At 37.4% G+C, this 23,746-nt stretch overlaps 2 protein-coding genes across 2 annotated transcripts in view; both read right to left on the bottom strand.

Annotated features, from left to right (window-relative positions):
* Positions 1-5,290: 5,290 nt before the first annotated feature.
* On the bottom strand, positions 5,291-21,475 carry LOC107574828 (GTPase IMAP family member 8-like). The gene is made up of 8 exons (XM_016261264.1): positions 21,351-21,475; positions 20,208-21,275; positions 19,694-19,735; positions 17,621-18,301; positions 16,424-17,083; positions 14,614-15,240; positions 12,833-14,445; positions 5,291-5,465 (listed from the first exon to the last, which is right to left on the bottom strand). The coding sequence occupies exons 2-8, from the start codon at positions 20,215-20,217 to the stop codon at positions 5,457-5,459; spliced, it is 3,642 nt and encodes a 1,213-aa protein (XP_016116750.1). The 5' UTR covers positions 20,218-21,275; positions 21,351-21,475; the 3' UTR covers positions 5,291-5,456.
* A 389-nt stretch (positions 21,476-21,864) lies between these two features.
* LOC107574826 (guanylyl cyclase-activating protein 1-like) overlaps positions 21,865-23,746 on the bottom strand; it is a 6,926-nt gene continuing 5,044 nt past the window's right edge. The window contains exons 3-4 of the mRNA XM_016261262.1: positions 22,029-22,119; positions 21,865-21,953 (exon numbers count right to left, since the gene is read on the bottom strand). Coding sequence (XP_016116748.1) covers positions 21,865-21,953; positions 22,029-22,119 — 180 coding nt within the window. The remainder of the gene's footprint in view (positions 21,954-22,028; positions 22,120-23,746) is intronic.

The following is a 23,746-nucleotide window of genomic DNA, read 5'->3' as shown; positions in this document are numbered from 1 at the left end:
TCCATCACGACCCTCACTGCTGCAGTCAGACTGAATCTGATCATGCATCGAGGCTATTGTCTGAGTATGCAGAGGGTACGCAGAAGGTTGCTGGTTCGATCTCTGCAGTCGTCTCCACCGCTGTGCCTTTCAGCAAGGCTCTTTACTCCAGGTGGCTGCTGGGGGATTGGGGTCCCTGTAATAAGAGCACTGTAAGTCACTTCGGATAAAAGTGTGATTTTTGTAAATCCTTTTTTGTGTCTTGGGCACAAACGCTCAATAAAGCTGCTTATTCCTTAAAGTTCATTTCTTCAAGGTACTGCTATAATATAAATGCTTACATATATTTCATACAGTTTCTATTTGGGGGGTTTAAAGGGTTAGATCAATTAAATTCAAACCACCATTATTAATATGACTGATTTTCTTATAAAATGAGTTCATAAAAATTGTATTAAGACCTCTTTAATTATTTTACATGTGGGCTTATCCACAAAGAGAGATTTAGCTGTTTCTGTTTCTGAATAGCATTTTAACCATTCTACAGAACGAGTCGCCAAAGCCAACATTTTCAAGAGCCTGAAATAAACATGCATGCTCCAGTGTATCAAAAGCTTTGTGATAATCTAAAAAGGAAAATAAAGCCATCACTATTAATATAATCTGATTAGTCCATCATGTCTAATACTAGCCGTGTGTTATTAGAAATATGTCTTTTCTGCATGAACCCTGACTGTGTTTCGTCAATGACATGTTTGAATATTTTTGCCAAAACTGAAGCTAATATTTTATAATCATTGTTCAGCAGTGTGATTGGACGCCAACTATCGGTTTATCAAATGCAGAAGTGTGGATGTTTTTGTAAAAGGCTGTGACAATATTAGATATCTGTGCAATTTGATACTGAGAGCAGTCAAAAAATTTGTCTTTTCTCCAATGCAAAAATAATAATAACTAGAATTCATCTCTCCCTCCTCCATCCATTTAGCTCTAGACCTAACAAATGCATCTCTGGCAATATCTAGATAAGCCCGATTCATTTGTAGATGTAATTCTCTGAATTCTAGCTCTTCTACAAATCACCTATCAATAAAGAACTTATTCTTTTCTTAATTCTTTACTTCTCTGTATTTGAAAAATTCCCATTTATCTCAATATCTATTATGACTTTTATCAGAAAATACATAATGAAATATTTAATATGGTCATTGAAGATGTCGTCATTTAAGAGAGAGTTAATACATTTCCAATAACCACATAACTAGACTCTCATCATCACAACTTATTTGTTTATGATCAGAGAGGGGGGGCACACGAATGAGATACATCTTTAACAAATTGAAGAAACTAAAAAGAAATCAGTTCTAGATTTTAAGGACAGTTCACTATTTGACCAAGTGAAGTCTTGTGTGTCAGGATGAAAAAAACTGTGAGGATCTGTGAGGGAGAGAGAGGAACATATTAATAAAACATTAGTAGAGTTATGGTTAGTGTGGAGAGCTTCGTTGCTTCTAGGAGGAAATCTGTCCAGTGTGTCATCTAAACATTCATTAAAATCGCTGCCTAAAATTAGAAAAGAGCCTGAGTGTTTATTACGCACTTCTGTCAAATTACAAGTAATCTGAGAAAATAATATTGTGTTAGCAGAAAGAATTACATGCATATAAATTACATGCAGATAATAAAGATAGAGTTATCTTGCTTCAGTGACACAATGATCGATCTGCCTTGACTAGAAGTTATTACCTCCAGAATGTGCCTGTTAAATTTGTGCAATAGAATTGAAACCCCAGCAGAATTATTAGAAACCATGGCTACAATCAATTACATTTCCCCACTGATTCTTCCAGAATTTAACATCCAGCTCACAAGAGTGTTTCCTGAAGAAAAGTTCAATCAGTTTCGCAGCTTTTACAACATACAAAATGGCTTTCCTCTTTATCATAGCATGCACACCAACATTCAAAGACATAACAGAAAGTGAACTGAACTTGAAATCCATGACAAATAAAGAAAGACAAAAAAAGAAGGAATAAAGTAACAACATAACTGAAAACTCTCCTGCCTTTGTTCATCATAAAATCTGTAATCATACTTACTTAAATAACTACATCTAACATTAGTTACTGGGTAAATATTTTAACTGTAGGGGGCTCCAAAGTTTAACTCCGTAGTTGCTTGAAGCTCATTTTGAGCGTGTTTATCAGATGTGGTTAATATGAATGGTTGCTAATGTATTTTCTCCAGTATAATACTTCTTCAGTGAGCAGGGCTGGTTGCTGGTGCACTATAGCAGAGAACGTGAAAAAGGGCTCAACAGGTGTAAAAACTGAAGTTAGCATCACCCAGGTTCCCTCAACAAACACCTAGTAGAGTTTTACCATTGACTGATATATTACACTGATTAATTGACTGATTACATGTTTTGTTCATCAAGATAACCTTTGTAAACACAACTTCTATGAATTCTGAAGCCTAAATTAGAAATGCTAAAACATTAACAACAGTATTTTCGCACAACTTCGATTTGACTAATATTAAGCTTTCCACTGAGATTGTTGTATTAAACTATAACACAGATGACTAAATTAATTTTAAACGCCTGGTATAAACATTTACATATTTGGTTGCAGGTGTGCTGGCCAGTGTGAGAAATATAGACAGTTTCCTTAAAGATTTGATTGACAGTTTGGTTTTTTCCACTGTATAAAAAAACAAACCATTAATTTAGCAGGTACAAGTCTCAGTTTTTATGTTAAGGTCAGCTGACAAATGTGACTTGGAGTGCAATTTTAAAGTCAAATCAACTCAATTAAACTAATAAAAAGATAGTCCTGTACAGTTTTGTGTGTATATATATATATATTAAATGCAGGACTAAATTCTTCTCCTGAAAGAATTTCTTCAATGATTTTATCTGTCTGCATCACCACGCTTTAAATTTCTTTCCTGTTCAAATGTTTACCCGGACTGCTTTTTCCCCCAATCATTTTATAATTGAAATATTTGCATGTTTCATGTGACGTGTAGCAAATAAAATCATGCACATATATTATTGTGGCAGCTGTGAAGTCAGTCTAGAAAACACAGCACAGAGATTCACACACATCCAGAGAGACTGGACATTCACTCTTCAGGTGATAAACTCTTCTTTTAGATTAAATTTCTTTGTTTTAAACTGAACTGAACAGACACAGAGGAGATGAGTAACTCTACAGTGAACTTCACCTCACCTGAAACATCTACAAGCTCCACAACTCTATCTATTGGGCTGACAGACTGTCTGGAAATCTGTGTGTACAGCATCAATTTCATGGTTGGTTTTCCCACACACTGCTATGTTGCATGGCTCATCGTCACAGGAACCGGAAGTGGAGTTACATCAGAGTTCTTCAACCTCAACCTCTCCGTCTGTGAGATCGGTATCTGTGTGAATTGTTTGTTTTTTCTCTTTTTTTTTATTTCAAGCATCACAGAATTACCACTGTTTTTACTAGGACTAGTCTTCGCTGGCCGTCCTCTGTTTCAGTCTCTGATATGTATGGAGCGCTACCTGGCAGTGGTTCATCCTGTAACCTTCCTGAAGTACAAACCTCTCAGATATCGAGTGATCTGCTGCACTGTGGTCTGGATCAGCACTCTCGGCTCCTGTCTGTGCTGCATGTTTAGTTCAATCTCAGACATCGCTTACGTATATATATGGTTCTTCTCACTGCAGTTCCTTGTCCTCTTCTCCATCCAGTTGTTTTGTCTTCTGGCTGTTCTCAGAGCTCTGAAGCAGTCAGGACCAGGAGAGAGAAAGAAGGAAAACCCCATGAAGAGAAGAGCGTTTCATCTCATTCTAATAACCTCTGTTAGCATGCTGATCATGCATGTGCTGTTGATTATTACAGGATTCTATAGCATTCTAATTCAGAATATTCAAGCACTTTGGTTCATTTCTGTGATCTGTTATGCGCTGGCTGGTTTTGTTCAGCCTGTTCTTTATCTGCACCGAGCTGGAAAACTCTCCTGCATCTGTTCTACATAAAACTGCTTGTGATCGTTTACTCAATTCTGTACCTAAACACTAATTTAACTATCAATTGATTAATAATTTGACACTATATTTATACTTTTATTACAATATGGGAAAGTTGTAATTTCAATGTTTTTAGAATATGATTCATTGCTTCTTTTAACTGTTCCTGTATGAACAATTTTTGTGTCACATTAAGAAGTCTGTGTAATTGTACCATTTTTGTGGTATTGATGCTACTTGTGGCTTTTGTGATGTAAAGTGGCTTGGAACATGTTAGTGTGATAGAATGTGTTTATCAGCTTTTTAATGATTGATATTCATCAGCGACCGAGTGCCACCTTGCTTAAAATTTACATCCCATCATAATAAAGAGGTGTAGAGTATTTTCATTTTGACATGCATGCTCATAAAATTTCCATGTCTTGTGTTGAATGAGTGTATTTGGGAAAGCTGAACATTCACTTTTCACGTGGTAACTTCTGGTTTACAGATGTAATTGGCCATTGAGATATATCTATAATTTAAGCTTTTATGGTGAGAGAAAAAACAGTTTTCCTTCCCAGAGATACCCTAAAGATACTTTTATTTTATTTTAAAAAACATTAAAAATTGTCATATTTCATGTTTAATGTGACGCGTGGCAAATTAAGATAAGAAAAAAAAAACGTTTAAAAAGTAGCTACATTTTTAGGCTGGTCTTCCTCAGCAGTTTAAGCGCTCGTCAATGTCAAACTGATAGAGACGGCCAATCAAATCAAAGTAGGCGGGGTTTGCTGTTCACAGAAGCAGAGCACGGATTCGCTCGAAAATTGTGTTGTTCTAAAACTGTATGATTTTTCTTTTGCGGAACACAAAACATCCAAACTGATGCTTTTACTGTTGCAAAAATAAACAATAATCAACAGTTATTCAAAATTGTTTTGAGATTTCTTTTATTTTTAAAAACTGCATAAAACTTGTACATACAACTGTACTTCAGGACTTTTGAAACCATTTCCATTAGGTTTGTGTGAGAAACAGACCAACAAGTGAATCATTTAGATTTGTGTCAGATAAAAATTATAATAATATACATATAGAAAATGTTCATGGTTATTACATGATGCATCATTTCATGTTTGCCAGAAGGGGACTTTATTTATTTGGGGGTCTCATTCGGGCCTTTACCCTCTTTTGATACTCTCCCACCTGCCAAAAGCATGTGAAACACAGCAGTGCCGTGTAACTCTAACACTATTACTAGCCACTTTGACAGAAAGCACCTGAAGTAATCAAATCAAATGTGTGCACTGGAAGAAGAGTACTGTATGTGAGTAGAGTGCCAGAGCATTCTGTAAGCGCTCTGGGATTTCCATTCATCGCTGTTCCATCGCTCTCCGCTCACTGAGTGAAACCCGCTTCAGCTTTGCTCCACAGCAAAGTTCAGGCCCAGTAACTGCTCCACTGTCTCGTTCATTCAATATTTCTAAAAATATATCAGAAACATCTTAGCACAAGATGAATTGCACAAAATCACATAAAGACATATAGAAATATGACATATGACATATGACAATTTAGACTGTTATTCTCTCTATATATATGGTAAGACAAGGATGATTAGTCGCAATATGGCGGGTGAGGTTTAATTTTTAATTTAAAAACTGCCATCAGTGTTGTATCTTGTCATTAGGGCAGGTACCCATACAACAACAGAGAGTAACATTCGATCGTCATTTAAACACCAACAGCGCGGAATCCTGAATTTGTGGAAGTGAATTTATAAAGTGAAATAAAATGGATCGAAATTTGACTGTTAAGGTATTTTTAAACAAACTGAATATTTTGGAAAGGCACTTTGGATGGTCAGTATGGATCGTTGAATTTTTAATAATGAAATGTTTTCTTTTAACATTTTCACAGCTTAAATATACAACCATGTAAAAAATTTAGCCACCAAAATGCAAGCCCTGATATTACAATGTATTAAAATACAAGAACTGTTAATGTAATGCTAATTCTTTAAAACATGTTTTTTTTTTACGTTTGTATATTAGGTTTTAAATACATTTGTCATGCTTATACTTCTGTTGGATGCGTACAGTATTACATCTGTGCTAGTTTGTTTGTCCTTGCTTAAAATATTGACATTTAAAAAAAAATTCACTTTCTTTGCTCAATCATTTGTTGGCTTAAAGTTGGCATGAAACTATTGTGATGATATCTGAGTGAAATGGCCTCTTGAACAAGAAAAAAATTAGGGTGGGTCTTGATTTTGTGTTTATTCACTTCTGCACTATGCTTTTCAGTAACTTCTGTTTGTTTGTTTTTTTCTTGCTGAAAATTGCATTGTGATGCAGTTTTATTTAATAATGGAATATTCAGTGTGCTTTTTAGTAATACAGGTAGAACTAACATATTTTACAAACTGATTAAAGCAGTTCTGCCATATAGCATTTCACTGATCTTTATTTTATTTCAATTTAATATATTTTGGAGTATGCTGATGTACTTTTTAATGTAAACAAGGAATTTATTTTTGCAATGTACACTATCACAACAAGATATAGTAGAGAACATTAAAGTTTTCCAGTTTTCAAAGCGTGTCTTTCAAACATTTATTTTTAATGGTTTTGCAATTTTAAATATATTAACAGTGGCAGCTGTAGTGTACCGGTAATACATTTCTAATGACCTGATGTGTTATTAAAAATGTTCTTGTTACACATCAACGTGAAGCCTAAAATATATTCTAGCTCTAGTTCAAGTAGTATAAAAGCACTTCAAAATGAACAGCGAGCAAATGGTTTGATGGATTCAAAGCTTTAAAAAGGTTTGTTTCGCACATCAATACAGCATCAAAGTACAACAATTTATGAGAAAAACGAAACAAAAGAAATTATTCCAAACTCGCGTTATAGCATAAAAAGAGTGTTTGAAATAATTTCTTTCTGTGAACTGATGTGGTTTCTTATCACAAAACATAGCAGAAATTATATAATAGTATTATATACAGTGATAAAGGCTATGATGATTAGCACTCCATTATAAATAAACATTATCCATTTGAAAAATACCAGAGATGGCTTGAAGATAGGGTTGCAACTAACGATTATTTTGATAATTGATTAGGTGGCCAATTATTTTTTCGATGAATCGAATAAAAAGCCTTTCTTTTTCTTTTTTTTATTGACAAAATACACTATTCCACATGCTGCCCAATGCTGTCCTTCAAACAGACGTGCCAGCTGAATACTATAAACATACTGTATGGTGAATATATATTTCTATGCTATACATTCTGTGCAAAAAGAGTTATAAAGCACAGTTTAAATGGAGAGTTTAAATAGACAAATGGACAAAGGACAGTTTAAATCCCTACACTAAATATGGAGATAATAATGACGATAATAAAGGAAAACACAAACTCAGTGTTGACAGATTAGAGGCATGTTCTGCATGAACACACACATTCACTCTGAATACATTAACCTGTTAGTGTAATTTCTTTATTCTGTAAATGTAAGGAACGTCTTTATATTCAATTACACGCTGTTATCCTTTAACAGTTACTTTTCATAAAATGCTTGAATTACATGTTGACTTTTAAACCTAAATTTAACATCCAATAACAGAAATTTCAGCAAAATGAATATTTTTGCGCTGCATATTAATTTTCTCCCTCTCTACTGCGTTCAAGTGCCGCTGCTCGTTCAGTAAATTCTGAAGTTTAACACAGTCAGGACGAGCTTTAATGCAAAATAGAAATACTTGTGTGAATATGTAACGTTTACAGATAAGGATATAACCGTAAAATGTAAGTTTTGCGCTGAGGAATCATATCACACATTAAACACACGCATCTGTAAAAGCACCTGACAGGACAACTTTGTTGGCATTAATGGAAGTGCATTAGCATGGTTCAAATCATACTTATCTGACCACCATCAATTTGTAGAAGTGAATGAAGAGGTATCATATCGATCACAAGTTCAGTATGGAGTACCTCAAGGCTCAGTACTAGGGCCGTTACTTTTCACGCTTTACGTGCTACCCTTGGGAGATATCATCAGGAAACAGTGTTAGCTTTCACTGTTATGCTGATGATACTCAGCTCTATATTTCTTCGCGGCCCGATGAACCATACCAATTTGAAAAACTAACAGAATGCATAGTCGATATAAAAAACTGGATGACGAGTAATTTCTTACTGCTAAATTCTGAATTATTGGACCTAAAACCTCCGCATGTAATAACCTAGAACACTGTCTAAGACTTGATGGCTGCTCTGTCAATTCTTCGTCATCAGTTAGGAACCCAGGTGTGCCATTTGATAGCAATCTTTCCTTCGAAAGCCACGTTTCTAGAATTTGTAAAACTGCATTTTTCCATCTCAAAAATATATCTAAATTGCAAACTATGCTCTCATAGTTCCCATAACACCCGATGTACTTGCTACACCGTTAGAAGAATGGCATCTACGCTTATATTAGTCTGTTTCTTATTCTGAGGTCACCAGATCCAGAGTGTATCCAGATCAGATGGTCACTGCAGTCACCCGGATCCAGTCCATATCCAGCCCAGATGGTGGATCAGCACCTAGAGAGGACCTCGACAGCCCTGAATGTTAGCGGAGACCAGGACAACTAGATGCGCCCAAGAGACAGATCCCCTGTGAAGACCTTGCCTCCTAGACGGCCACCGGGACAAGACCACATGAACCAGATGAGTCCTCTGCACAATGTGACTTTGCTGCAGCCTGGATCAACCTGCTGGTTTCGTCTGGTCAGAGGAGAACTGGCCCCACGACTGAGCCTGGTTTCTCCCAAGGTTTTTTTCTCCATTCTGCCACCGATGGAGTTTTGGTTCCTTGCCGCTGTTGCCTCTGGCTTGCTTAGTTGGGGACACTTAATATCCAGAGATATTGTCGACTTGATTGTACAAATACTATTTAAACTGAACTGAACTGGACGATGACATCACTGAATTCAATGATTAACTGCCTTTAACTGAAAATTGAGTGTTCACTATTGTCATTTTGCATTATTGACACACTATTTTCCCATTTAATACTGTAAAGCTGCTTTGACACAATCTGTATTGTTAAAAGCGCTATATAAATAAAGGTGACTTGACTTGACTTGACTAGATGAGATGCATGGGGAGCACATCAGCTCTGTGATGAATGTTGAAGCTTCCTCTATGTTTGAGAGTATTGTATGTGAACAAGGTGGGAAAATGATGATGTATCCTGTGATAGAGCATCCCTGTCACCACATACATCCTGTCTCTCTCTCTCTCTCTGTGTGTGTGTCTTAAAGTGCATGCTGTTGACATAGATATAAACACAGAAACAGATCTGCATTTGCCTCTCGTTTCCCATCTTTACCTCCAGACCCTCCTGTTAGACTAATTTAGTTGAAGACATTTTTGTTTAGTTGAACTAAATACTAGCTGGAAATGTAGAGATGAAGAGACAATTTGAAAATGAAGAGACATAGAAAAACACTGTGGAGATGTTATTGAATTGTATTTATTAGCACAGGGGGATTCATGCAGGCTAAAAAGTTTTTCCAAGAAAGAGACGTTTTTCAGAGATGGTTTACTTCACAGCTACAGCTGGTTCACACTGCTTCCATTGGTCAGTTAACAACTGGGCACATCCAACAAGATCCCATATTACTAAGACAATCAATGCATCGACTGAAAGATTCCGCAGAAGAAAGATGAGGGTGAGTGTGTGACAACAGAATGTACTGTTTTGCCTTTAACAAAACCTCTGATGCTCTGGTGCAACTGTGATATAAGAAGTTGAAATCACACCCAGACAATTGCATCCACAGGTGCATTAAAAGAAGTGTTTATTTCTTCCAATTAATCAAGAGTTCTGGGGCTAGTTAGAGAAAAAAACAAGGTAAGCTATGATATAATGTCACAGAGAGGGCTTGATATAGGGCATATGATGCATGATGATGGCAGGGAAGGAATGCTGTATTTATAGGTATCTGATAGCACTGAATCAGAAGTGGCAGATGGATATGATCAAAGTGCATGGAGAAGACGATGTGCTGTGTTGAAGTCCCAGTCTAAGCATTTGTTTGTTCTGTGTATGATTTTATACTGGATTAGTTATATGCTTTTGATTTTACTCAAACTGAAAGTTCTTTTGCACACTATTTTCTAGAAACCTCTGTCTGTGATGGTGAGCTCTTTTCCCCGTTGTTTTACTGGTAGTGGATGACGCTGCAGTATTTAGACGGAAGCTTGGCAGTCAGTTTTACTCAGATTGATATACTGATCTTATCGCTGTGCTGCTTGTTCTATTGTGTGTTTGTAGATAATATTGGTTTTTGGTCTTTAAATGTCTGTGCCAGCTCTTTAAATTTAATAAAGCTGTTAATATTATGAAACCTAAATTTAACATCCAATAACAGAAATTTCAGCAAAATGAATATTTTTGCGCTGCATATTAATTTTCTCCCTCTCTACTGCGTTCAAGTGCCGCTGCTCGTTCAGTAAATTCTGAAGTTTAACACAGTCAGGACGAGCTTTAATGCAAAATAGAAATACTTGTGTGAATATGTAACGTTTACAGATAAGGATATAACCGTAAAATGTAAGTTTTGCGCTGAGGAATCATATCACACATTAAACACACGCATCTGTAAAAGCACCTGACAGGACAACTTTGTTGGCATTAATGGAAGTGCATTAGCATGGTTCAAATCATACTTATCTGACCACCATCAATTTGTAGAAGTGAATGAAGAGGTATCATATCGATCACAAGTTCAGTATGGAGTACCTCAAGGCTCAGTACTAGGGCCGTTACTTTTCACGCTTTACGTGCTACCCTTGGGAGATATCATCAGGAAACAGTGTTAGCTTTCACTGTTATGCTGATGATACTCAGCTCTATATTTCTTCGCGGCCCGATGAACCATACCAATTTGAAAAACTAACAGAATGCATAGTCGATATAAAAAACTGGATGACGAGTAATTTCTTACTGCTAAATTCTGAATTATTGGACCTAAAACCTCCGCATGTAATAACCTAGAACACTGTCTAAGACTTGATGGCTGCTCTGTCAATTCTTCGTCATCAGTTAGGAACCCAGGTGTGCCATTTGATAGCAATCTTTCCTTCGAAAGCCACGTTTCTAGAATTTGTAAAACTGCATTTTTCCATCTCAAAAATATATCTAAATTGCAAACTATGCTCTCATAGTTCCCATAACACCCGATGTACTTGCTACACCGTTAGAAGAATGGCATCTACGCTTATATTAGTCTGTTTCTTATTCTGAGGTCACCAGATCCAGAGTGTATCCAGATCAGATGGTCACTGCAGTCACCCGGATCCAGTCCATATCCAGCCCAGATGGTGGATCAGCACCTAGAGAGGACCTCGACAGCCCTGAATGTTAGCGGAGACCAGGACAACTAGATGCGCCCAAGAGACAGATCCCCTGTGAAGACCTTGCCTCCTAGACGGCCACCGGGACAAGACCACATGAACCAGATGAGTCCTCTGCACAATGTGACTTTGCTGCAGCCTGGATCAACCTGCTGGTTTCGTCTGGTCAGAGGAGAACTGGCCCCACGACTGAGCCTGGTTTCTCCCAAGGTTTTTTTCTCCATTCTGCCACCGATGGAGTTTTGGTTCCTTGCCGCTGTTGCCTCTGGCTTGCTTAGTTGGGGACACTTAATATCCAGAGATATTGTCGACTTGATTGTACAAATACTATTTAAACTGAACTGAACTGGACGATGACATCACTGAATTCAATGATTAACTGCCTTTAACTGAAAATTGAGTGTTCACTATTGTCATTTTGCATTATTGACACACTATTTTCCCATTTAATACTGTAAAGCTGCTTTGACACAATCTGTATTGTTAAAAGCGCTATATAAATAAAGGTGACTTGACTTGACAATGCTAATGCATTAGCTTGAAGTTTAAAATAAAGCATTCGCATGTTTTGGGCAGCTTGGATCATGCACCTTTCCCGAAGCAGTTCACTCTGTTTCTTCCACTATTAGATTCATTTAGATTCATTTCGTCCATAGAAATGCATTATTCAGTGGTATAAATTCATGACTGACGGAAGTTTTCTGTGCACGGTGGGCAGATGCGACTAATCAATAATGACATTCGTTGTTGATGATTTTCATTATCAATTATTATACATTTTAACGATTAGTTGTTGCAGCCCTACTTGAAGAACACAGATAAACCATATACTGTTGCAATCATGTGTTACTTCTCTTCACGTTTCATCAGTCAAAACATTTCTTTATGTATTTTGTTGAGTTACAGTAAGTGATAGCTGGATGCCTTTGTCCATTTAAGAGATTTCCTGGAAAGTAATCCGTTTTATTACTCCTATGAGTATCGGTTGTGAAGTTTCTGTGTGAGGGCGCCCTCTGGTGTCGAGTATGAATGAAACAAATCACATGTGAGAGTTTAACGCTGTGTGCTTTTCTTTTAGAAATATCATGGTTATCGCCTTTAGTTATATCATTCACGACACCCCTATTTAACACGATAATGATATTTTATTTATTAAATACCACAGTTATCGTCAGTACTGATATATACTGATATATATATGATATATACACCCCCAGTAAAGAACTAGAATTAAATTACAATAACGGTACTTGAAGTGGTTCCATTTTAACACAGAATATTAAAATATATTATAAACAGCTTAAAATTGATCTTAAACTAAAGTTACGTAAAGCTGTTCCAAAACAACACATTTACAATTCACTTAATATAGTACAATTAAAATATGAAAAAGTGCATTGAAAAAAGCACAACTTAAGTGTATTTCTTTTTCACCTGAGCTTTCTCTTCTTCATGTTTGAACTGAAGATCTTCTCTCTCTCTCTGTCTTCTTTCTCTCTCTCGTTTAAGTTTCTCATAATATTCATCCCATGTTTCCTTTTCTTTCTTTATCCTTCTCTCCTCCTCTTCTTCTCTTCTTTGTCTTTCCTGTTGTTTCTGTTTTTCCCATTCCTCTCGTTCTCTCTTTATCTCTGTTTTATATCGTTCTTCTCTCTCTCTAAATTCTTCTTCTCTTCTCTTTCTCAGTTGATCATGATTCTGTCTTTCCTCATCCAACATATTCTTCATTCTCTCTCTCTCTTGTTTAAGTCTCTGATTATGTTCATCCCACATTGCCTGTTCTCTCTTTCTCCTTCTCTCATCCTCCTCTTCTTCTCTTTGTCTTTTCTGTTGTTTCTGTTTCTCCCATTCCTCTCGTTCTCTCTTCATTTCCTCTCGTATCTTTCTCTCTTGTTCCTCTATGTCTTTAATGTCTCTTTTATATTGTTCTTCTCTCTCAATAAATTCTTCTTCTTTTCTCTTTCGCTCTTTGTCATGATTCTGTCTTTCTTCCTGCATCATTCTCTCTCTCTCTTCTTCATGTTTTAACTGAAGATCTTCTCTCTCTCTCAGTCTTCTTTCTCTCTCTCGTTTAAGTTTCTCGTAATATTCATCCCATGTTTCCTGTTCTTTGTTTCTCCATTTCTCCTCCTCTTCTTCTCTTCTTTGTCTTTCCTGTTGTTTCTGATTCTCCCATTCCTCTCGTTCCCTCTTCATCTCCTCTTGTATTTTTCTCTCTTGTTCTTCTCTTTCTTTGATGTCTCTTTTATATCGTTCTTCTCTCTCAATAAATTCTTCTTTTCTTCTCTTTCTCTCTTTGTCATGATGTTCCTCCATCTTTATCTTCATCTTCTGTTTCTCTTCTTTATGTTTGTTCATCAGTTCTTCTTTTTCTCTGACCACTTGCTCCACTTTCTCCATCAGTATGTTCTTCTGTTGTTCTTGTTTTTCTCTCTCCATCTCTCTGAACATCTTACATGAGAAGTAACTCCCTCCGTTCTCTTTCACCATGTTGTCTATCTTCTGCAGTAGATCAGTCACCTGTGTTCGGTCTCCAGTCTCATTATTAAACACATGGTATCTGTTTCCACATGCTTCAATCAGGTTTTTAAGGGCAGATCCAGGTTCTCCCAGAAACTGATCAATGGTTTTGTTCTTCAGAAAGTCTCCTCTGGTGAAGAGCACTATGGTGAACATTAAAGAGTTTTCTCCAAATGTCTCTTGGATGATCTTCACTGCTGTTTGTTCTTCTTGAGTGAATCGTCCCAGAGGAATCACTAAGAGAAACACATGTGGTCCAGGCAGGATCATGGAGATGCAGTTAGTGATTTCTCTCTGGATTTCTTCATTACTGAGTTCAGTATCAAACAGTCCTGGAGTGTCGATCACAGTAATGTGTCTGCCGCTGATTTCAGCGTTCTCTCTAAGACACACTGTAGTAACAGACTCTTCAGAAAAGTCTGATATAAACACTTCTCTTCCTAAGATGTTGTTTCCAGTTGAACTTTTCCCAGCTCCAGTTTTTCCCAGCAGCACAATCCTCAGTTCACCTTCTCTTTCTCTTAAATCTAAATAAAAAGTAAAAACAAAATATTGTGTATAATTGATACCGAAGAATCATGTGTTGGTCATATTATTTCTTCTAAGCTCTGCATATGTTACTGTTTTGTCTCAAACCTGTGTAGCATTTTTCATCATGAAAAGTGTTTAATCAATACAGATTTTAAGATCATTACCTTGTGACTGAAACCACGTCTCTAATGAATAGATTCTCCTCTTCATTTCTTCAAATTTCTGCAGTTTGTCCATCTGTGTCTCCATCAATGTCTCTGTGGAGAAACAATCACCACTATTTTCCTCAACCATCTGCTCCAGTTTCTCCATCAGCTCAGACACTTGTGTGTTCAGGTCAATGATATGATGTCGTCCTCCAAATCTCTCAATGACAGACTGTGTTTCTTCATTTAGTTCTGCTGTCTGATGCTCTGGATTCTGCTTTATGAGGATCATGATGTGTTTGTTGATTCTTGAGCTGAAGATCCTCTGGATCTCCTCTATTTCTGCTTTGTCTTCATTATTGAGTGGAGCATCAGGAATGATGAGGATGAACACATGAACTCCAGGATGACAGAGAGACACACAGCGGTGAGTCTGACGCAGCACGTCCTCCTCTGAGAGCTGAGTGTTGAACAGAGCTGGAAGCTCCACCAGACTGATCAGACGTCCATCAAGCTCCACGTCTCTCCTCACACACTCTGAGCTCAGCTCTGATCTTCTCTCGCTCTGCTTCAGGATCAGCTTTGATGTGAAGGATTTTAATCCTCTGTTACTCCCACACACAAGCAGATTCAGCTTCACACCCTCTGGAATGGTGACAAAGGAATAAACTGCTAATACTGCATTCACATCATGTCAGAATTACTGCAGTCTGCCAACAAAAAGCATTAACAAACTCTGATACTTGCCATAGAGGCTGTCAGTAAGTACTGCAGGGTGCCCAAACTTGTTTCGGGCCCTTTGCCTTTTTTGTCATTTTAAAACTGTAAACTATGGTAATAAAAAAAAAAGTAATCTTGCTTAAAACATTAAAATACTAACTTCATCTTTAACGTCTTGCCTTTTAGAAATCTGATCATCTCTGATTGACAGGAACAGAAAATTTGACATGGGGTGCCTAAACTTTTGCACAGTAACACAATTTCTGTTGCTTTAATTCAGTTGTCCAGCACATTGAATTTTGAATCTCATTGCAATGCAGTGATATTGCTAATATACAGTAGCAAGCCATATACTGTATCAACTTGAATCAAAGTGATGGTCCATCTAAAGTAATATAGTGTTTTTCAGGTGTTTGGGACTGCCCAAATCAGTTACCTGACATGAATCCCACTGATCTTACATTTTACTTTTTAAAAAAAAGACTGAAGGTAAAAAGAAAACCGCTGGAGTTAAAACTGGCAGTAGAAGTAGCAGAGCATCACAACAACGGAAGTAAGTTACTTGAGGCTGGAATACATATTGTATCTTTAGAAAGAATGAACGGCTCACTCAACACAAAAGACACTTGCACTGCTTTAGCGTGACTGCTCTCTTGTATGTCAACTGTTTTTACCGGAACACTTCCGGCTACAACGTAACACTGCATTCTGGGAGATGTAGTTAAATAAACAACGTTAACAAAATACACAACAATACACTACACGACTTAAAATCTGAAGAGACTTTAAAACACTGGGTAAAAATCTGATCAAAAGTCTTGTAGTGCATTTCAACGTTTAGGGTCTGGCGCTGTCTAGAGATTACAGACTTTAGCCAGTCATTAATTACTAAATTTTCAACAATTTTACTCACAAAAAAAAAGGTTCAAGACGATCATTTTGATTCCATCTTTCTCCTTTTGGTAAGCTTGGTAGCTTATGTATAAAAGGGTATTTATTCATGTGTGGTTGACTAAGTATAGATGTACTGCACTGTAAATAACCTGTAGGTTTATTGCTGTATTCTCACAAAGGTTCTTTTTTCAGAGAAATAAATGAATGCACTCACCCAGTGTCTTGATCTTTTTCTGCAACTCTTTGATTTCATTTTCTCTCACTCTCAATTTCTCCTCTAGTTCATGTCTGACTTTCTTCTCTGGAGCTTTTATGTGCATCTGAAGAGAATAGGGTTCAATCTTCATGCTGTCTATACAATCTAACAGCTTTGAGATCTGTTGTGAGTTTCTCTGGTCCTTTAACCCCATCACACTGTACCAGCTCCCATAGAGACTCACAATCCTCTGAGATTCTGTGGATTCTACAAAATCTAACACACTTCTGTCAACAGTGAGTTCAGTGATGAAAAGCACCATGAAGTGCTCTTGTGAGTAAAATATTCCTTTAATCTTCTCCATTTCTGCTCTGTCTTCATTAGTGAGTGGAGTGACAGGAGTAACGAGGATGAAAAGATGAACTCCAGGATCACAGAGAGACAAACAGTGGAAAGTCTCCCGCATCACTTCCTCCTCTGAGAGCTGAGTGAGAGCTGGAAGCTCTATTACACTGATCTGCCGTCCATGAATCGTTCCCTCTTTCTTCACAAACACATTGCTCCTCTCTTTCTGAGGTTTACTCGTTGCCCCTCTAAACATTCTAGACACTGAGTTCTTGAGTGTTGGATTATTTCCACACAGCACAATGTTCAGCTTTGCTTTTCCTGTAGTCGTCACTGAAACAATATTTAGAAACCATAGATTTAGTTCAGCTTTGCTACCAAATGTATACTTCATTAAACAACATTATATTATTATATTAGATTACAATACGATCTTTTATCAACTTCAATGCAATAATTTACAGACTTTCCACTCTCTATGTATGAATATCTGACACATACATACAATACAGTCTGCACTCAAACCACTGCTTTTAGAGGAATAGTTCACCCAAAACTGACAATTACATTATCATTTACTCACTTCAAAAGTGGAAAGATGATTTTACCATCAAGCTCCAAAATAAATAAAAAAAGAAAAACATGAATGAACCCTAAAAGGATTCAGTCAATGTCTTAATATGCTATTCAAAAATATCTACACTTTTGTTCGAAGTTTTTCAACCAAAACAAAACAGATCAGTTAAAAGAAACAGTATTTTCTCTGTCATTTACAGTCTCTACTACTGCACAGTAACTATAAAAGGACAAAACAGTAGTTCATGATCATATTCTTAGAGGTATTACCCAGAAAGAAAATATTTGACAAACCTCTTCCATCACGTGCTGTTTCTGTGCTCTCTTTGAGATCAGAATCCTTCTTTATCTCGTCTCCTCTGACTGAAGCTCCAGATCTGCTCAGATCTTCCTCCACTGATGATCCATCACCCTCATGCGTGTCACAGATGAGACATTCTTTGTGTTCTTTCTTGAGTATCTCCTCTATTTTTCTGAAAAACTCAGATCGCGATCCTGGGTTTGTTGCATCAAACTGTAGATGTCCTCCTCCACACTCCTTTATTAAATCATGAATAGCGATATTCCTATATCTGAATATGAATCTGTGTGTCTCTTCATCAGTAGTCAGCACTATAGTGTGTTTCATGGCCTGCTCACTGAAGAGGTTCAGCACATATTTCACTCTGTGTCTGTCGTTCTCAGTGAAGTCATTATACTGCATTACGAGTACAAACACATGAGGTCCTGGAGCAGACAGAGACACACACTCTCTCACTGCCTCTATTATCTGATGCTCTGAGAGATTCGGCTGGAGCAGGTGAGTGTTGATGACTGAGATGTGTCTCCCCTCCCCTTTTCCACTGATTCTCACACTGTGCTGCTGTAAATAAGATGCAGCTTCACTGTTAAATACTGTTGTACCCAGTATACTGTTTGCCACCCGTCTGTTTTCTGATCCATTCTTTCCTATCAGCACAATCCTCAGATCACTCACTGCAAAAGAGCACAGACACACACACAATGCAATAAAACAGCGCCGAAAAATCTCATATTAAAAATCCTATAGAATTAGCAGATTTTACACAGGACACAATAGCAATGTTAAAAAGTAACCCTTTCAGAAGCTTTAGGAACATCTACGAAAGATGGACATTTGTTTCATACTGAAGAGTTATCATTAATAATTTTATTGATTTACTACTGGGATGATTGTTACTTTTATGAATTTTATACACTTTGTTCTCTAATAATTAAAGAACGGCAGCTGCATAGAGCCCCGTGATTCACTAACACTGATTCAGTACAGTAACCAGTACAGTAGGCTCTCCGTGGGCCTCTAACATTTCTCTGTAACCAGTTTGAAAATCAGTTTAGGGCTCTCAATGTGCTAGTCCTCAGTTAACAGACTGATCTCACAGGAGATCACCAACAGGAGGAGGAGTTTTGGCCATTTTTCGCTCTACGCTCTAGGTATTCTGTATCAAAAGAACTGTATAGTGTCTGACTCGAATGAGATCTCAGCTATGATACTTTTCAATGAATGACAACTTATGCTTCTGTTTGGATGAGTTTTATGATACTTTTATGGTGGCCTTCATCATTTTTGGAGAATGGGGGTGAAAATCAGTGTCAACTTTGATTTTATGAAAAAGAGCATCTTTCATTAAAAACAAATAAATACAGTTCTATATAAAAAAATACAGTACTATATGAATAATTTCCATATGCTGCTTCAGAATTATATTCATTGTGAAATGTGCTTTACAGATAAATCTGAATTTAATGTTTTAGTTCAATGCTGTTTTATTTTTATTACTTTATTTTATTTTAATGTGGGTGGAAAAAGTAACTTAATATGATATAATATTCTTAAATTTGCTTTGGCTTTACGGCAGCAATAAAAACAAAAGTTAAAGGTTAAATTATCACATAATTTTAAAAAATAATAATTTATGTTTATACTTATAATATGATGCCTAATATTTTCTTACACAACATAAGTTGGTCTTTTTCTACATGTAAATATATAGCTGATTTTATAACTTAGAAAGGTATTTATTACTCCTGCAAGGGTGTTATTATATTTGGGGGTCTTTCTCATCAGACAGTTCAGAAAACTGCTGGTCTGCAGTGCGTTCTGTCTCTCACACACACAAGGAGACATTTAAACACAAGTGACTTTATCAATAAAACAGTTTTGGGAAAGCCGCACATATGCGAGAAATTCCCATTCACAGTTTTTTAACATTATACATTAAAAAATCAAATCTCAGCATACTGGGAATAATCATTATTTTCATTTTTGGGTGAACTTATACTTTAACCGTTACAAACTGAATATTACAACACATAAATGCATCAATGCCAGTGCTTTAATTGACTTACTGTTAGGACGCTGATGAACTGGACTGTGTCTGTCTGCTGCTGCTGGAGAGAAAAATCACACACACACATGAAGAGAAAACAGATGGGTTAGCCATTATAAATTATTTTAAAAAGCACACATGCACGTGACTTCACAATGTTTGCCATTACTAATGTAACTGATTGAGTACAGAACAGTGTGCTGATGATATATACAGATCAACACTAATTTAATTGGTTCTACTGTCAAAATTACACTTAAACTCATGCTTACTGCAATGCTCTATAGCCTACATCAAAATATTAATAAACAGGCTGTTGCCACAAAACAACAAAGATATCACAGACTAATAAAAGAAACCTCACGTAGAAGTTTCTTCCTGGTGTTCAACGACACGATTAAACAAATGTAAGAGCGCAGTGAAATATCTTTTAATAAACTAAACGAGTCTTCCGCTTGCTAATGTCTCATAAATACTTCATAAATCATCGAGGAAACGTTGCTGCATGTATTCGTATCGTATTTGATTCTTACCTGACGCCATTTTCACAGCAAGACAAACATCGAAATCGAAAGAGAAACACTGAGAGAGCTGACCTGCGCCCCCGGAGACTGAGACAAAAAATTATTTCATATTTATTGAAATTACATTTTCTGCGTCCATTTATTTTCCTTCTTTAACCCAGAAATGAAACACTGAAGATGCGGTTTCTTCTTCAGTTGTCCTCATGAATACAATAAGCAGATGCAAACTCATAGAAATGTATTTTTAATATAAATAAATGGTCATTAATTTAGATGCAGACGCGCTTCTGTGTCTTTGCGTGAGTCCGCCAGAAGGTGGCGCTATAATGATGACTAACTGGATCTGGATGTGTTTTGCACATTATACTTGTACACAGCATGACTTTAACTTGACACTTGAAGAAGCTGGGTAAACTTCATTTTCTATTCATCTATTAGATTGTACAAAATTACATTTCTAAACTCTAAACCCTTTAAGTCGAGCGTTCATCTTTGAAACAAAACCTAAGATACTTTAATGAAGCCGGAGAGATTTGTGTCCATCCAAATAAACCCCAGAAGAACACGTTGCATGTTTTATTTTGAAATGGGGGAAGTGTAAAATTACAGTAACAGTACAAATGCACACTACGATGCTTCATATCTATAATAATAACACCGAGTCACATTAAAATCGAGTTCTTGCAGGACAGATTATTTGCCTGATACACATCACAGGGCTGAAGAAAAGTATTTCACAGGTTTTGTTGAAACCTAAGGTTTTAACATCACAAATAAAACCTATGTAAGTGCACTTAAACGAAGTTACTGTGTGAGGTTAAGGGTGAATAATCAGGCTGCTGAAATGCAGATGAACACTATTAATACTGTGAGGGTTTAAAGCTTCACGCTCCTCGTCTTCCTCTGGTTTGGCACCCTGGTCTCGGCTGGTCTGGGGTCAGTTGAGCTGCTGCTCAGAGTCGATGTCTGTGTAGATATTACTGACGATGTGAGTCAGATCCAGACTCTGAGTCAGCATCACCGACAGAACCTCGTCCGCCTGGATGCCCTCGATGAACTCATCCAGAGACAGCTCGCCTGAACACACACACACACATATGTACATCACACCGCTTCATTTGCATATTTAAATAGCATAGATACACAGATTACCGTCTCCGTTAACGTCGATCTTGTTAAACACCATGTCGGTCAACTCCTCCGCGGAAAACTCCTGCTCTACTCCGTTAATGGCTTCAATGGCCTGGAGCCGAAAAACATCAACAACAAAAGACAAAAGTGAGTTCTGTGGCAGAGAGAAACACTGATTTAAAGGGACAGTTCATCTAAAAATGAAGCTCCTGTCATCCTTTCTCACTCACAAGTAGTTCTTCCAAACCTGTAAGAAGATGTTTTGACGAACGTTGGGAACCAAACGGTTGACGGCAGCCACCATAACTACGGGAGGAGAAAAAAAATACTATAGAAGCCAATGGGTGCCGTCAGCTGTTTGGCTCCCAACATCATCTTTTGTGTTCAACAGAAGCTCATACAGGTTTAGAACAACTAGATGGTGAGAAATGATGACGGTTTGCATGTTTGGGTGAACTATGCACAGTTTAATGTGGATTCTGTGACTCCAGCAGGTGGCGCTGAAGAGAAACACACACTGATTTAAAGGGACAGTTCATCTAAAAATGAAACTCCTGTCCAGCATCACCGACAGAACCTCGTCCGCCTGGATGCCCTCGATGAACTCATCCAGAGACAGCTCGCCTGAACACACACACACACATATGTACATCACACCGCTTCATTTGCATATTTAAATAGCATAGATACACAGATTACCGTCTCCGTTAACGTCGATCTTGTTAAACACCATGTCGGTCAACTCCTCCGCGGAAAACTCCTGCTCTACTCCGTTAATGGCTTCAATGGCCTGGAGCCGAAAAACATCAACAACAAAAGACAAAAGTGAGTTCTGTGGCAGAAGAGAAACACTGATTTAAAGGGACAGTTCATCTAAAAATGAAGCTCCTGTCATCCTTTCTCACTCACAAGTAGTTCTTCCAAACCTGTAAGAAGATGTTTTGAAGAACGTTGGGAACCAAACAGTTGACGGCAGCCAACATAAGTATGGGAGAAAAAAAAAATACTATAGAAGCCAATGGGTGCCGTCAGCTGTTTGGCTCCCAACATCATCTTTTGTGTTCAACAGAAGCTCATACAGGTTTAGAACAACTAGATGGTGAGAAATGATGACGGTTTGCATGTTTGGGTGAACTATGCACAGTTTAATGTGGATTCTGTGACTCCAGCAGGTGGCGCTGAAGAGAAACACACACTGATTTAAAGGGACAGTTCATCTAAAAATGAAACTCCTGTCATCCTTTCTCACTCACTCTCAAGTAGTTCTTCCAAACCTGTAAGAAGATGTTTTGAAGAACGTTGGAAACCAAACAGTTGACGGCAGCCACCATAAATACGGGAGAAGAAAAAAAATACTATGGAAGCCAATAGGTGCCGTCAGCTGTTTGGCTCCCAACATCATCTTTTGTGTTCAACAGAAGCTCATACAGGTTTGGAACAACTTTAGGGTGAGAAATGATGAGGGGTTGCATGTTTGGGTGAACTATGCACGGTTTAATGTGTGACTCCAGCAGGTGGCGCTGAAGAGAAACACAGACGCCACTGATTTAAAGGGACAGTTCATCTAAAAATTAAACTCCTGTCATCCTTTCTCACTCTCAAGTAGTTCTTCCAAACCTGTAAGAAGATGTTTTGAAGAACGTTGGGAACCAAACAGTTGACAGCAGCCAACATAAGTATGGGAGGGAAAGAAAAATACTATAGAAGCCAATGGGTGCCGTCAGCTGTTTGGCTCCCAACATCTTCTTTTGTGTTCAACAGAAGCTCATACAGGTTTGGAACAACTTGAGGGTGAGAAATGATGACGGGTTGCATGTTTGGGTGAACTATGCACGGTTTAATGTGTGACTCCAGCAGGTGGCGCTGAAGAGAAACACAGACGCCACTGAATTCATCAGGATACCTTGAAGATGAGCAGCAGCTCCTCGCGGTCGATGCAGCCGCTGCCGTCCACGTCGAACAGCTTGAAGTACCAGCGCAGTTTCTGCTGAACGCCACCCTTCAGAACCAAACTCAGAGCCGCCACGTACTCCATGAAATCAATGCAGCCGTCCTGATGACAACATGTAATAATACATAACCAATTACGATACTGCCAACAGTTACGATCTGTTATGGATGCAAGTAAAGTGTCTAAGGCTTCAAATAACTTTTGTGGCAATGTCAAAATATGGGAGAAGTAATGTTCCATCGTTATTCAGCATAATATTATGTAAGAATAAAACGACATACTTATTCTGACCTGTACTTATTTATATATGCAAAAGAATAGGTGATCATACTAAATTATTATTATGTTTTAAATTATTAAAAACTTTTTGCTGACAAATGGGTAAAACCTAGTGGCTAGAAGGAAAGTCTGTCTGCCTGTCTGTCTGTCTATCTATCTTTCTGTCTGTCTGTCTGTCTGTCTGTCT

This window comes from Sinocyclocheilus grahami, unplaced genomic scaffold (assembly GCF_001515645.1).
Source record: "Sinocyclocheilus grahami isolate Dianchi unplaced genomic scaffold, SAMN03320097.WGS_v1.1 scaffold2355.1, whole genome shotgun sequence".
In the NCBI taxonomy this organism is placed as follows: domain Eukaryota; kingdom Metazoa; phylum Chordata; class Actinopteri; order Cypriniformes; family Cyprinidae; genus Sinocyclocheilus; species Sinocyclocheilus grahami.
This window is presented reverse-complemented; position numbering and strand designations above follow the sequence as displayed.

Excerpts from the sequence above, each read along its gene's own strand:
- LOC107574828 (XM_016261264.1), bottom strand. Across the intron at positions 17,084-17,620 it reads AACAGCACGTGATGGAAGAG|TGACGACTACAGGAAAAGCA; the intron begins GTTTGTCAAATA and ends ATATTGTTTCAG. Across the intron at positions 15,241-16,423 it reads GAAAAAGATCAAGACACTGG|AGGGTGTGAAGCTGAATCTG; the intron begins GTGAGTGCATTC and ends TCACCATTCCAG.